We start from the raw sequence: 14,470 nt of genomic DNA on the forward strand, positions 1-14,470 counted from the left end.
GGCCAACCCCCGGGCCCAGGGCCACGCCCACCAGCCGCTGGCTTATGTGGCCACAGAAAACAAAGCGCTTTTTTCCTCTTTTTTTAAAATCTTGTTTGTTTTAAGGCGGGTGGGACATAGGGCAGCTGTCGCACTCGTTTGCCTGCTCTACCTGAGGTGCTCAGGGCTGTGCTTTAGTGGTGGGATGGCAGGGTGGGGGTAAGGGCTGGGCTTGAGGAGCTTAAAGGGCTTCTCTAACCCAAACGGTTCTGTGATTCTATGATTCTGGGGTGTTGTCATCCCACTGGGATTGATGCTTCAGACGTCCAGCAGATGTATTTAGAGAAAGATGAGTCCAGCTTTACTGGGTGTATTAAAAAGGTTCCAACCATTGATGCTCACCCACAAGCTCCTTCTCTGCTTGCTCCCCGTGTGATGTGTGGAGCTCATTTAGGTTTTCCCCTTCTTTTAAACCCTTGGTGGTCAGAGGGACCATGCACGGCTTCAGGTCGTCTGCCTGCTTTGGGGCAGTTGGAGGTGGATGGTTCCAACCATTGATGCTCACCCACAAGCTCCTTCTCTGCTTGCTCCCCGTGTGATGTGTGGAGCTCATTTAGGTTTTCCCCTTCTTTTAAACCCTTGGTGGTCAGAGGGACCATGCACGGCTTCAGGTCCGCTGCCTGCTTTGTGCCTTGCTTACAACAAACTCTTAATCCTGGTGAAATTGAGGAAGCAAATACCCACTGGGCTTTTCCTGCACGTGGCCATTGGAATTGGCCTTGGGGTAAACCTATGCAAATGGAGACTGTTGGCATTAATATTGATTAACGCGCTCTTAATTTTGCTTTTCTAAGGTGACCTATTTCACATCCAGACATCTGCAGGTGATTACAGCCCCGTGCCGGAGTGTTTACCCGGGGGCCTCTGCTCCAAGGGGCGGCTCACGTGGGATGCAGGCAGACGCGTGCTGGCCTCGGAGCTGGCATCCCCAGGGGGACGTGGCAGGATCTGGTCGTTGTTGCCTCTTGGTTCTGTCCAAGTAAGAACTTTTTTGAAGTTGGAGATAAGTTTGCATGAACTCTTGAAGCTTGGAAATCACGTGTCAGCCTGGGAGGGGGGGAGACTCGCGGTTCCTCTTCCCTGTTCCCAGTTGTCATGGGCTAAAGTTTTCAGGGGATTTGTTCTCCTTCTCCAAAGCCGCATCTGTGCATGCAAGCTGAAAGTGGAAGCATCTCCTCTCCAATGCATTTAATGTATAGGCTTGGGGTATACAGACGCCCCGATGGCTTGCGTGCAGGGTTAAACCCTTTCCGCAGAGCACTCGTATGGGTACGTGCTGCAGGACAGATGCAACTACGGCAGCGGTTTATTCCTCAAAGCAGCGGAACCCGATGGTTTGGGAATTAACCTCCAGCTTTGGCTTGGCTACTGCAGCCCCCAGCCCACCACCGAGTTATGTTCACACTCTGGCACAAGTTGTTTCTGCTCCGTGCTTTTTCTGGTTTAACGCTTGCCCCTGCAAAATCTTTAATTGCAGGCTCTTTTGGGGACAGGGCTGCGTTACAGTCTCAGAGGGACGATAACCTCAGCGAGAGGCTCTTTGCGACATGAATTTCCATCCACCACCACCTGTGTGGCTGCTGGCACATAAACATACACACATATATATATATTCAACCTCCTTCTATCAGAGGTTGTTTTTCTGGTTTTAAGAAAACTCTTGGCTAGCCAGTACATGGCAAGTATCTGGTGTCATGAGCCTTCGTTTCCGCAAGGTTGGCGTGCCAGATCCCACCCTAGCCCCCTGCGCAGGTCAGCTCAGTAAATCCAGCTCTCAGTAAACCAACCGTGCACCTCAGGGCTGAGCCAGCAAACATGAGCCGAGGTTAAAACCCACTCCTTTAATAAAACCAAGCCCCAGGGTCTTTATCTGTAATAAATAGCGGTCTAACCAAGCTGTGCTTTCTCTCTTGCTAGGAATCTGCTGATGGTTTGTATTAGTATTAGATAGGAATTGTTTTTCTGCAATTCTTATGGAAAGACAGCAGAGGAAATCCTGCTGGCTCCAGGACGAGGAAGAGGCGAGTGGCCCCATCGCCCATGAGCCTGGAGGGGAAGGATTGTGAATTGATGGAGTGAAAAACCCCACCCCCTTTTGTTCACGGGACTTGGAGAGTCTGAAAAACATTTTTTCTTTCCAAACCCAAATGGGTCAGCTCCAAATACCGGCACAGCTCGGGTTTTAATTAATCTGCTGTTGCAGTCTGATGGGCATCGGCTCATCTGACTCCCATTTCGCCTACGGTCTAGGCTGAGCTGTGTAATCCCAGAGCCGTGGCTTGGCCTCCTCGGAGTGAGGATGAAGCAGGGAGGAGGGCAACTGCCTTGGGAAGGTGAAATGTCATGGGCCTGGCTGGGGAATTGTAAATTAACGATAGTATAGCTAAAGCCAAAAGGGGCAGGGAGCAGGGGGCTGCATGGGTGGGCAGCAGGGAAGTGCTGGGTATCGGGAAAGAAGCTGGAGAGGGAGAAAGGGGAGCAAAAAGAAGAGGTAATAGTGACTGCAGGAAAAGGAAAATTCTTGTGTTTAAAAGACGAAGTCCTGTTAGCTTTTCTTGAAGGGGCTACAAGCTTTGGTTGATTTTCCTCTTGCCTGCCCCGTGAGATGGAGCTGCTCCTCCCCAGCAGAAACAGCTCCGCACAGGGGAGGGAGGCAGCCACCTCCTGGCTACACCACCGCTCTCCCCAGCCTGCCCAAAAGCTGCTCTCCGGCCAGGGACACGGCTTCTTCCTAAACCGACGCTGCTTCTTGCCCTTGCGCGGTCAAGGAGCTGGCGTGCAGGGTCCCAAAAGGGGGGTAAATTCATCAAATTGGGGATAAATTCATGAAAGAGAAGGCAGGACCAAAAACCAGACCGAGCAGAGAGGCAGCATCTTCTGCCTGGGTAACGGCCTCCACAGCTAACCAGATGGAGCTGGTTGATGAAGCCCATGCAATTAAAACATGGGTGAGACAAAAAATGCGGTCAGGGAAACAGGGACTATGAGACACATTAAGAAAGAGGCAGGAGCTGCCAGACGAACCGGCAAAATAAAACCAAAGGAGGCACGTCAGGCAAGGACTTGTTTTACAGATGCGTGAGGTATTAAAATGTGTGTGTGAACCGAAACACTTTGGTTACGCCGCTCCTTCCCTTCCTCCTCCTGAACTGGTTCCAGTCACTGCTGTATCTTCCAGCAAGAGCTCAGTGGTGGAGACGCGAGGCCCGCACAGGTAAGCGGTGCTCGTGGCAGGTCGGTCATCACTGTCCCCTCTTCCCACGTTTGCCAGTACCAAGGAAGCTCCAGATCACCCTGGAGAGACAGCAGGTGAAGCAGAAGTGACCGGGCTCAGCTGTGGGGCCTAAGAGCAGCAAAAAGTGACCTTCTGAGGTATCAAATAATTCCCTGTTTATCCCGATAGCATCATTGGTATCAAAGAGGCATGAGGTCTCTCAGCAGCATCCCCTGCCACCTGGCTGGGCTTAGCATCTCAGCAGCACAACAGGTCACCCACTAGCTGAGTCCTCTTCTCCCAAGAGCCGCCCGGATGGAGGGGCCGGTTTGCCCGGCTTTAGGGCCAGCTTTCTCGTCCGCATCATCCTGTTCTTGCTCCAGGGCAGGTCCTTTCGTCAGCTCTCCAAGCCATCACCCTGCTCGCCAAGAAGAGCACCCCTCTCTTCGCCACTACCAGGTCTTTCTCTGCGATAAGCAAGGAACTGGAAGGAGATCTGAGAAGAGGTTAAGGCTCCGCACACAAGCAAAGGTGGATCTACACGATGCACTGGGTCTCGCCACCCGAAAAAAGGCTGTTTGTGCCAGGAGAGCTGGAAACAGGACAAGGAGCTTAATGCAAACAAAGGTCTGAAGCATTCAGTGGTTGCAACACCATAAATTAATCACTGGCATGCGGGTGAGCAAGCACAGCTCAAAAGCAACCGCTGAGTGCATCAACCCACCCGCTCCTGCCGAACCCCGCCTGCCCTGAGACGGGGTCACTCCCTGCAAAGCCTGGCTGGCGGGATGGGATCCCAGAGGGAAGTGTTGGCAGGGAAAGGATACAACCACGTCGAGGGAAAGGACGCCCAGGCTGCCCACCAGCCAGGGGAGGTGGTGCAGGACGTAGTCGCCTTCGCTTTGCCCCTGCTCAGGGTTCTTCAGGAGGACGCTGAGGCCGTAGAGCAAGTTCCCCAGCATCACCAGGGCAAAGAGAGAATAGGAGACCCCGATGGTGGATTTCCTCTTGTACTGGAAGAAAAGGGGCCAGAGAGAGGAGCTCGGATGCAGCTCTCTGAAATCTCACTAGAAAGTAGCATTAATAAGTAACCCTCCACCCAAAAAAGAGAGAAGAAAAAAGGTGGTGACTCAATGCCAAGAACCTTTCAGTTCCCCTTTTGCTTGTAAATAAAGACAAAATGAAAGCCCCGCCCTCAAAATATTGGTATGTTAAAGGGATGGAAGAAAAATTAATCAGGTTTTGGAACAGAGATACAGAAAAAAATAGTCCCTTATGAAATCATCACAGACAGGGACCTGGGACCTCTGAGCAAAGAGGGGAAAGATGATCCCACTGCCCCTCTTTGATTTGAAATCTCAGGACCCCAGGGGGCCCCCAGGGCTGGGCTGCTGTCCTGCCCTGCTCACGGCACGGTGCTTACGTTAGTGTAGATCTGGGGGATTCGGGAGCACAGGTACAGCACGGAGGAGACTGAGCCGATAGTGAAGCCAATGATCTCGCTCCTGGTGAAAGGCTGCAAGGCAAGGGGGGGCTGCCAGCAGCCCCCGTGTTTTCAGAGAGGTGCCTACCGCCCACACCGCGGCTCCGTGTGAGGCGACAGCAGGGCTAAAACCCAGCCTTTGCTCTCTCCATCCCTCCCTCGCCCTGCTGAGCGTTAAGCAGGCTTGCACTGGTCCAGCAGGACATGCCCACCCCACTGGACACTTTATCTTCTCTCCTCCCATCACCCAGGTTTAGGAACCATCTCACCTTCAACCCAGGCTCATCCATGTGAGCAGAGAGCAGCGACCTCCCTTTAAACGTCACCGGGTCCTGCACAGAGGCAGCACCTCTGCCCAGGAAGGAGACGGTCGACACCGTCCCCAGGGAAAGGAAGACGAAGGCTGCGTTGATCAGAGCGGTGACTGTGGGGAATCAAGCGGAGGCTGGTTAGGGAGGGCTCCTCCATCAGCCCCCAGCACAGCCCCGCAGCCCTGGTGGGCACCAGGAACCCCTCTGGGTACAGAGACCTTCAAGCTCTCCCTTATCTCTGTGGCAGCAGAGCCAGCACTGAGTAATTCAGGCAATAGCTGCCGCCGGCATTTTATCTCACAGCGATATGGGCAATTTGTAAGTTATCAGGGAGGAAGCTGCTCCTATCTCGGCAGATCGAGAGTTTCTTCAGCTATAGGGCTTAAATCAACGCCCCACTGCCCCCCCCGTCCAGAAACTTTTCACTGTCTTAACTCACAGCGGTGCACGTTCAAATCCCCGCCAGACCGAGCCCTGCTTTGACAGCTAAACTTGTGTTATATTCTGTAAACAAACTCTCCAGTCCTAACCAAACTGGTGGGCCACCTATCAATTGGTTTAATAAATTCAAATGGCTTTAATAAGCTGAATAGTTTTCAGGATCCAAAGGGATGCCTGTTTGTAGCTCACAGAAAGCTGCTACGCTAAGAAGTGGGTTTTCTCTTGCTGTTTAAGCTTTGCAAGAACTGCAGAACCCCATTCAGGTTCCCTTCTTACTCCACTTGAACAGGGAGGAACTTCTCCATCAAGGCTGCTGTTAGTGGCGAGAGGAGTATCGACCCTGCAACAGCCAGAAAACTTCACCCCTTCCCTTAAATCAGTGGCCTGAGTCGAGATCTGGCTATGGTTTCCAGCTCCAAGATGGAGCCACTGCATAACTGCAGTTGAGTAATTTTTTTTCTATACTTAAGGCAACTCAAGGGGAGGTTCTTTTCAACCCGGACGCTGCACACGGTGGTTTGCAGGGGTCTGCAGAGGGCCCAGGTATGGCCGGTGGCTATGTACCCGCTGTGGCTTTCATGGATGCTCAGTTTAGCTAAGAAAAAAAGAGCAACAAGGGGCATCTCGTAGCCACATCAATGCATCTGCAAAGCACCCCTGCCCCGATTTATCTCCTCCCGGGATTGCTTCCTCTCCTGCTCTGCAGCTGAGGACAAGCCAGCCCCAAAGACGCACCGAGGGGAACGCACAGCCCCGCTGTGCCCATAACGCCAACTCACATCCTCCACCCCGGTTCTTCGCTTTGTAGTAGCAGTAGAGAGACAGCATCACCAGGTCAGCGAGCACGTAGTAAACAGCCGTGTAAACCTGCAGGGAGAAGGACGGGTTGGTCCTGCCTGCAGAAAGGCCTCCAGCTGACAGCAGGACAAGGAAGGGGGCATCCCCGGGGTGAGAAGGCAGCATCCCTCGGCCATTTGGGTCTCTGGTTCCCGGTGATGGATTAAGCAGCACCCATCCAATCCCTTCTCCCTGGAGTTTGGGGTGTTTGAGAGCCAACCCAGCCCCAGCGAGTTGTTCTGTACCTGCAGTGGCAACTGATCGGCCAGGAAGGAACCAATGAGGTTTAGAAGGTCTCCACCCAGCCATCCCAGCAGGAAATATATGGAGAGAGCCTGGTCCATGACGCCCGTTTTGCAGGCTTGGTAAAACTGCCTGCAGAGAGAGCGTTGGGCAGAGACACAAAGCGTTACCCCCAGCTGGTTCGGTGCTAACTGGGAACCATCCCCAGGTTTCCCTGTTGTTCCCACCTGGATCGTTTTGCAATTGCCACCTGCCCAAAGCACTCAGGGAGGGCTGGGGGGGAGGAAAAGCAGACATTTCCTCCAGCAAAGCCACATGATCCACTGCAAAGTGGCCCCTGTCAGAAGTCCTGCGGCCCGTTGGGTGCTCGCAGTAACCCGCCGGGCTCAAGCCCTTGTGATCTGTCCCTCGTGCAGGGGCAGAAAGCAGCGAGGAGAAGCTCCGATTGCAGAAACCGCCGCTCTGGTTACGAAATAACCTGATGATCCACCGAGACTGAGTGTGACCCCCCATGTACCTCTCCGCCACGGCTGTCCCCAGCACTTCCAAGAAGCCCAGGGCTCCCGGAAACATTTTTTCTGCACGTATGACCTGTAATGACTGCATTGCAGTTGGCTTACGTGGGTTATTACAGCTGCCAAGCACAGTAATAATAATATAATAACAAACAAGGCTTTGGGGCTGCACCGCCTGCTCCCTCTCCTCCTTTTAAATCTAAATTTTCCAAGCCCAGACTGCTTTTGCTGGGTAGATTTAATAATTCAGGCAGCTTGCGCTTGAAATTTGGGGAGGGCTCGGCCGGGTTTTGGGAGTGATACTTACGGAAAAGAGGCAGCTGCAAAGCAGAAGATGGAAACCAGACCCAGGACGATGCTGGCCATGTCCCGGCCGTCCTGGGCGCATTCGTTGAACACATCCATCACCCAGCGGGAGCCGTTGGGACAGTCGGAAAGATTCCCGGGTGGGAGACCCCTCCAGCGCCGCGCATCCATGGTCTCTGGCGCTCAGCTCGGCCGAGGGAGGTTTATTAGTGTCTGGCAGCAGAACTGTCAGGATAATGCTGGGAAAAATGCAATAACACAGGAAAAAATTAAATAATCCTGGGGAAAAATAGATCTGTCCTAAGAACACGCTCACGGCTCCTCCGGCTGCGGCTCGATTGCGGGTGGTGGGATACACCCGCCCGGGAAGGCCATCATCCCGGCGGGATTTGGCCTCAAAGGAGAAATAAACCCCAACCGGCGCGTCCTGGCGGAGCAGGGCCTTACCTTCCTTCGCTGGCGGCCGTTGGGAAACCGGCTTGGTTTTTCTTTAAAAACGCACTTTTTCGGAAACTTGGGGTTTGTTTTGGTTTTTTGCCGTGCTACTCCACTGCTTCTTCAGAAACTTGCCGGGTTTCCTTTGCAAATCTGCTGCTTTTTCGGCAATTTGCTGGTTTCCTTCCAAAGCCGGTGCTTTTTGGGGGAAGTTGCTGGGGTTTTACCGTCCCTGAGGGGAAGGGACCTCCCTGCCGGGCTGACACCGTCCCTGAGGGGAAGGGACCTCCCTGCCGGGCTGACACCGTCCCTGAGGGGAAGGGACCTCCCTGCCGGGCTGACACCGTCCCTGAGGGGAAGGGACCTCCCTGCCGGGCTGACACCGTCCCTGAGGGGAAGGGACCTCCCTGCCGGGCTGACACCGTCCCTGAGGGGAAGGGACCTCCCTGCCGGGCTGACACCGTCCCTGAGGGGAAGGGACCTCCCTGCCGGGCTGACACCGTCCCTGAGGGGAAGGGACCTCCCTGCCGGGCTGACACCGTCCCTGAGGGGAAGGGACCTCCCTGCCGGGCTGACACCGTCCCTGAGGGGAAGGGACCTCCCTGCCGGGCTGACACCGTCCCTGAGGGGAAGGGACCTCCCTGCCGGGCTGACACCGTCCCTGAGGGGAAGGGACCTCCCTGCCGGGCTGACACCGTCCCTGAGGGGAAGGGACCTCCCTGCCGGGCTGACACCGTCCCTGAGGGGAAGGGACCTCCCTGCCGGGCTGACACCGTCCCTGAGGGGAAGGGACCTCCCTGCCGGGCTGACACCGTCCCTGAGGGGAAGGGACCTCCCTGCCGGGCTGACACCGTCCCTGAGGGGAAGGGACCTCCCTGCCGGGCTGACACCGTCCCTGAGGGGAAGGGACCTCCCTGCCGGGCTGACACCGTCCCTGAGGGGAAGGGACTCCCCTGCTAGTGCTGACCCCCGGGCCTTGAGGAGAGGGGCCTCCCTCTCTAGGGCAGACTTGCAGTCTCTAAGGAGAGGGGCCTCCCCTGCTAGGCAGATGTGGTTCCCGAGGAGAAGAGCCTTCACTCAAACACCTTGAGCAGTGCTTGCATTGTGCCCCTTATCTCCATTCCCTTCCTGAAGGTGGAAGTGTCCCTGCTCATTCTTTCTTTCTCTCTGCCAGTGGAAGTTGCCACCAAGGCTAATCCCTGGGATGGGAAGACGCTGAAGCCTGAAAGTGTGCGATCGCAGCTGGAAACATCCCTGGAGAGGCTGAAGAGGACGAGCGTGGAGCTCTTCTACCTCCATGCTCCTGACCATGGGACCCCAGTGGAGGAGACCCTGCGTGCCTGCAATGAGCTGCACAAAGAAGTAAAGTGGGAAGTCCCAGCCTGGGCCATCTCTTGATTCCCTCCCATCACCTTTTTCAACCAGGGCTGCTTCTTGTGCCCTTCTGCAGTGTTGGGTTTGTGCAACACTAGGAAGAGGGGACACAGGCGACCAGGGCAAAGCCAAAGAGCTGACGCTCCGTGGAGTGTTCACGTGGTGCACTTTGTTCCCAAAAGCTCTTGGAAACGTTAGAACATCTGAACTTTGCTTTCTGCTGTGTTAACTGACTAGATTAAGATTAGTGCTGGTAATGTGTGAAGAAGAATTCCTGAATTGCATTCATGTAACAGTGCCATGTAAATTAGAAGGTGTGAATTCAAAATGAATAGAAATGACAGGTCTGGTAATTTATAGTCATCTAGAAGAGGTGAACAGGGATGAGGGATGAACTCTGGAATAAAATTTGGCGACTGTCCTTTTCATTGTTTGCACCTTGCACTGTCTAGGTACAGATGCACTTTTAAAATCTGGAATTGAATACCTTTTTATTCCTCTGCAGGGAAAGTTTAAAGAACTCGGTCTATCAAACTACGCAGCATGGGAGGTCGCAGAAATCTGCACCATCTGCAAATACAACAACTGGTTGATGCCAACGGTGTACCAGGTGAGGGCTGGGGGTTTGCTGTGGTCCGGTAGATCTTTTGTGGAGGCTGAGATAAACAACAAATATGAGGCTTCGGATCAGAACAGTGTGCAGCTGGTTCTCTGTGTCCTTACAGCGACAGTGGGGAATGGTCTGGGAGCCCCAAATCTTGGACCAGTCCCCAGTGTGCCAGATAGAAACTCAAAAAAGGAAAGTGCTCTGGTTAGTCTGGGAAGTCCTTTCAGGACACATGTGATCAGAAAGCTGAGTGAGATCACCTCAGAAAAAGCTGAGTATGCGTTTATTGCCCGAGTCAGTGACCCTCTTGATGTGGAACTTCATAAAAGTTTTTCTGTTACTTGCAAGCCTTTAGAAAGTCTGTTCCTGAGCAGATAATAACGCTGTATGACCTAAAGCTGCTCTTCTGGACTTGCAATCCTTTAGAAAGTCTGTTCCTGAGCAGATAACGCTGTATGACCTAAAGCTGCTCTTCTGGATAGGATGAGAGTATTGTCAGGGAAGGGGCCAGGAAAGGCTGTTCCAGGTGCTTGTGACTGCTGTCATGAGCTGGTGTTTGAAGTTGTCTCCCTCATCTTTGTGCAGGGTATGTACAATGCGGTCACTCGCCAGGTGGAAGCCGAGCTGTTCCCTTGCCTGAGATACTACGGGTTGCGGTTCTACGCCTACAATCCGCTGGCAGGTACGGAGAGGGAAAGGGTGAGACTTCTGAGATGAAAACATGCGAAATGGGGGCTGTAGAAGAGGCAACCCACCACTAAACATGCTGCTGACCCTTTGCAGGAGGGCTGCTGACCGGCAAGTACAAGTATGAAGACAAAGACACACACCAGCCCACTGGAAGGTTTTTTGGGAATGACTGGGCTCAAGCCTACAGGGACAGGTATGTTTTGAGCCAATAAGACAAGCAGGGAGATGCAGCAGGGGTGGCTAAATAAAAAAAACACACTAATAATCAGCTGAGAGGAAGCAGAATTGACCAAAGCTTGTGCAGTGATTACGTCTGCACATGTGGTTGGGGCTTGTGACTGAGCTTTGCAGAGTGGTTTTTAGGCTCAGCTTCCTCCTGGCCTGCTGTGGGGGATTGCAGAAGCCCTCAGAGGCTACGAAGAGTTGCATGATGCTTCCTGAAACCCTCTCCTACTTGCTCTGAATATAGATGTACCATTCACTAGAGGTCCCAAGGGCAATAAAAGCAATTTCCTTCCTTGCAGGTACTGGAAAAAACACAATTTTGAAGGAATTGTCTTAGTAGAAAGAGCTCTGAAAGACGCTTACGGTTCCAACGCACCAAGCCTGACCTCTGCTGCTTTGCGCTGGTTGTACAATCACTCCAAACTGCAGGTACCAGCTAGACACGGCTGTAAGCCAGCAGCCTGTGCACCACAGCCAGAACTGGGCGGCTGTTGCAGCACGCAAATGGGGAAGTGGCTCTGTACAAACGGTTATCTTTTAATGTGCGTGTGCCATGGGCTTGTGGCGTTCCAAAGGGAACACTGCTGTACGGGCTCTGCCGGCCAGGCTGTCGGAGTGACTCAGCTCTGCATTTTCGCATGGTATCTTGTGTTCATTGGGTTGGCAGAAATGGTAGATTTTAAGTGCCAGTTATTGGGGTCTTGGCTTCCCACCCAGCTTCCCTACGAGGAGATGACTTGGCTTTTCATCAGACTAGGAAATTAATGGTTATATTCTCCATCTCCCCAAAATATTCCCCTAGTCCCCCGTAAAGTAGGATTTGGCACCTTTTGAGGAGTCAGCGTGACTTGGAGATGTTCTGGCCTTGTGAATGCAACTTTGCGGTGTCAGTTGTCTAAACACCCAGGAGTTACTGGATGTTCTTTATTGGAAACATTTCAAGTTTGGCCTGCAGCGGCTTGGGAAGCGAACTAGGTTCCTTGTGGGATCAGCAACTCCTCTTACTGCTTTGCAGGGTTCTCTCGGAGACGCAGTGATCATCGGGATGTCCAACTTGGAGCAGCTAGAGCAGAACCTTGACTATAGTGAAGAGGGTCCCCTGCTTCCAGCCGTCGTGGAGGCGTTTGATAAAGCCTGGAACCTGACTGCACACGACTGTCCCAACTATTTCCGCTAGACACTAGGGTAGGGACAAGAAAGCAGGTGGACAATGGAGCAGGAGTCTCTCGAAGCACGGGAGAGGTACTTACCCACCCTGCCCCTTTGATCGACGTCTAAACGTGTTGATTTTTCCCTGTCTTAAAGAAGCTATGTAGGATCCACTACACCACTGTCCGCACTTGTCGTGTGGGGCCTTATTCTTTCTCCCCTCCTGGACCTTCAGCTCTATGCAGTGCGTGCTATGATTTAAAGATAGTTAATTGGGGAAAATGGACAGGTAACCGGATGAAGACCCCTGTTCTGCTTTAATATGATCTTAAATAATTACGTACAAGAATAAAACCTTTTTCTAACACAGACCCCACCTCTCAATCGTACCTCTAACCTGGCTGGCACGTCCTTATCGGCGCTCAGTGACTTTGAGCTAAAAAGCTTCTTCTGAAGCTTTTATCGGGAGGTAAGAACAGACCCGCAGCCCGCTCCCCTGTATCAGGTGTGCCACCTCAAAGCCGCATTACCTAGCTTTTTCATGTTTGAGGTGGTGTTTCCTCAGATCCCGGGGTGCTCAAACAGTAACAGGCAGCAGCAACAACCATCTGGTTTTATATATAGATTTATATATATATATAAAAAAAAGCCTAATTGGGTCATCTTTTACAAAGAGCATGTTGGAGCTGATCACCCTTGTCCTCTGGGTGCAAACAGGGAAGGGAAAAATCCTCCTCTTTTTGTCTCTAAAATAGAGTAGAACTGTCTATAGAGTCCAAGCGCAAGGACTGCTGCTAGTCCTCATTGCTGTCATCATCACCGTCATCCTCCTCTTCCTCGTCCTCTGCTGCATCTCCCACAAGTTTCTGGAAGTCTCCCGTCTCAGAATTCCACAGAAATTTGATGGTGACTTTAAACTCCGCCATCTCGTAGCCGAAGAGTTTCTAGGAAAGGACACAAACCTCTCATTCCTGTTCCACTGTGGCCAGCCTGGCAAAAACACCATAAAAATACCGCTTCCGGATGGGAACTACAGCAAAGCAGGAGCCAAAATAATGGCCGCATTAGGAATGCGCAAGGATGTTTGCTGACTTACACCCTGCTCACCTTCATCCGAGAACATACATGCTCCAGCGGAACTAAGCTGAAGTCGATTATTTTGTACCGGGGGAACAGGGGCTCGCACAGACGCTGCGTTACGATGTTACTCACCAGGACGCGGGCTTGCTCAGGGGTGAGAACGTCCCCTTCTTTGCAGACTTCGTAGTCTGAAAGTAGCGTCACCACTCCTGCAGGAACAAAAGCTCTTGAAACAGACTCACATAATACTGGATAAACCCACCGAAACGTGGGGTGCGGAGCTCCGACTCTCAAACACTGCCCTTTGTAGCTTATGCCCTTCTGTGCAAATATGAGTACACCCCAAGAAGCTGGGCGAGATCAACTCAAAAAAAAACCCAAAACCCCAAACAATCCCATATCTGGTTTCTGAATGGAATGCCAAGGCAGCAGGTTAGGCTAGGCCTAGTTTCCACTGCTAAAGGATGGTATCTTGTAGAAAGTTGGTTGTTTCACTCATCTTTGGCATCAGTTTAGGGGGAACAGCGCAAACAGAATGTAAGGAGTTCTAGCACCAGCTGAACAAGCAGAAAGCTATCAGGTTTTCTCCAAAACTATAAGGAGAATGTTAAATAATCAAATAAGATCTTACCTGTGCAGATAAAAAATGAAGCTTACCTTCTCGGCCACTTCACCTACCTTTCTTTAACGCCGTTGGCAATCCCAGCTGCCGTAGCTGAGGCTCCATGGAGTGGGGGAACTGCTCCAAGGGCCCCGTGTCCAGGCTCACCGTGTACGTCGCCTTGTTCCCTGCGCGGGCAAAGTCCACCTCCTTGAATTTGGAGAACCACCTGAGAGGGAGACGAGTAACGAGAGCTTTAGCCATGGAAGGAACATCCCTTGGGGGCTAAGACAGGGATTAACAGCGTAGCCCATTGTTGCAGGGATGGCAGAAAAGGACAAGATGAGAAGCCTCATGGGAGCATCGCTGCATTAAGAGAAACATCAGCAAGTGAGGTAGTCAAGTGGGGAGGGGAGGAAACGCTGCTCAGCATTTCAGAACCCTGGCCGTGACACGTGCGTACTCACTCGTCCACCTCGTCCCTGGTGCGGTTCGTGAAGAGGAGACCGACTTCACCTCGCAGGTGTTTGCTGACCTGAAAGAAACGGGCCGGCCACGGGAGGCGGGCAGCACCCAGGCAACCCCCTAGGCTTCAGTCCTGCCCAGCCCCAGCTACGAGAGCTCCGCTAGCGACAGAGCTTTTGTATCGCGATATGGATGGATTCAGTTGAAACATCCACAGGGAGGCAGCGCGGGCGAGGCGAAGCTTTGGGGGACACAGGACGCCCCCCGCCCCTACCTTGTGCAGGTTCTCCTTGTATTCGCTGCTTGGCTCGCGTCCCAGCGCCACCATCATGACTTTGTTCTTCCCGAAGAAGATCCTGGGGCGACAGGAGAAGGAAGAGGACGATGAGGAGGCTGAAGGCTCCGGGGCCGCGCTCGCCCCTCGGGCGCCGTGCCCTCCGCGCGCCGTGCCCCCC

The 14,470-nt window shown here is 52.9% G+C and overlaps 4 protein-coding genes across 8 annotated transcripts in view; 2 read left to right on the forward strand and 2 right to left on the reverse strand.

The window, feature by feature from the left end:
• Positions 1-3,099: 3,099 nt before the first annotated feature.
• Positions 3,100-8,043, reverse strand: SLC66A1 (solute carrier family 66 member 1). Of its 5 annotated transcripts, none has more exons than XM_009646481.2 (8): positions 7,837-8,043; positions 7,391-7,628; positions 6,571-6,700; positions 6,268-6,355; positions 5,006-5,160; positions 4,677-4,769; positions 4,081-4,266; positions 3,100-3,749 (listed from the first exon to the last, which is right to left on the reverse strand). In XM_009646481.2, the coding sequence occupies exons 2-8, from the start codon at positions 7,558-7,560 to the stop codon at positions 3,651-3,653; spliced, it is 921 nt and encodes a 306-aa protein (XP_009644776.1). In that variant the 5' UTR covers positions 7,561-7,628; positions 7,837-8,043; the 3' UTR covers positions 3,100-3,650. The 5 variants fall into 5 exon arrangements, with proteins under 5 accessions (XP_009644776.1, XP_035757790.1, XP_035757789.1 ...); XM_035901897.1 differs by having other exon boundaries at positions 4,677-4,787; XM_035901896.1 differs by lacking the exon at positions 3,100-3,749 and having other exon boundaries at positions 3,756-4,266.
• AKR7A2 (aldo-keto reductase family 7 member A2) lies at positions 7,559-12,443 on the forward strand. Its single transcript, XM_035901866.1, has 7 exons — positions 7,559-7,600; positions 8,869-9,186; positions 9,704-9,808; positions 10,391-10,487; positions 10,589-10,688; positions 11,020-11,149; positions 11,736-12,443. The coding sequence occupies exons 1-7, from the start codon at positions 7,559-7,561 to the stop codon at positions 11,895-11,897; spliced, it is 954 nt and encodes a 317-aa protein (XP_035757759.1). The 3' UTR covers positions 11,898-12,443.
• An 82-nt stretch (positions 12,444-12,525) lies between these two features.
• On the reverse strand, positions 12,526-14,386 carry MRTO4 (MRT4 homolog, ribosome maturation factor). The gene is made up of 5 exons (XM_009646539.2): positions 14,290-14,386; positions 14,018-14,085; positions 13,628-13,779; positions 13,082-13,158; positions 12,526-12,813 (listed from the first exon to the last, which is right to left on the reverse strand). The coding sequence occupies exons 1-5, from the start codon at positions 14,344-14,346 to the stop codon at positions 12,664-12,666; spliced, it is 504 nt and encodes a 167-aa protein (XP_009644834.2). The 5' UTR covers positions 14,347-14,386; the 3' UTR covers positions 12,526-12,663.
• A 13-nt stretch (positions 14,387-14,399) lies between these two features.
• The window catches only part of EMC1 (ER membrane protein complex subunit 1), a 12,084-nt gene continuing 12,013 nt past the window's right edge, over positions 14,400-14,470 (forward strand). Inside the window, exon 1 of the mRNA XM_035901867.1 lies at positions 14,400-14,414. Within this exon, the coding sequence (XP_035757760.1) occupies positions 14,400-14,414 (15 nt within the window). The remainder of the gene's footprint in view (positions 14,415-14,470) is intronic.

This window comes from Egretta garzetta, unplaced genomic scaffold (genome assembly GCF_000687185.1).
Source record: "Egretta garzetta isolate BGI_Z169 unplaced genomic scaffold, ASM68718v1 scaffold69, whole genome shotgun sequence".
Taxonomy (NCBI): Eukaryota; Metazoa; Chordata; class Aves; order Pelecaniformes; family Ardeidae; genus Egretta; species Egretta garzetta.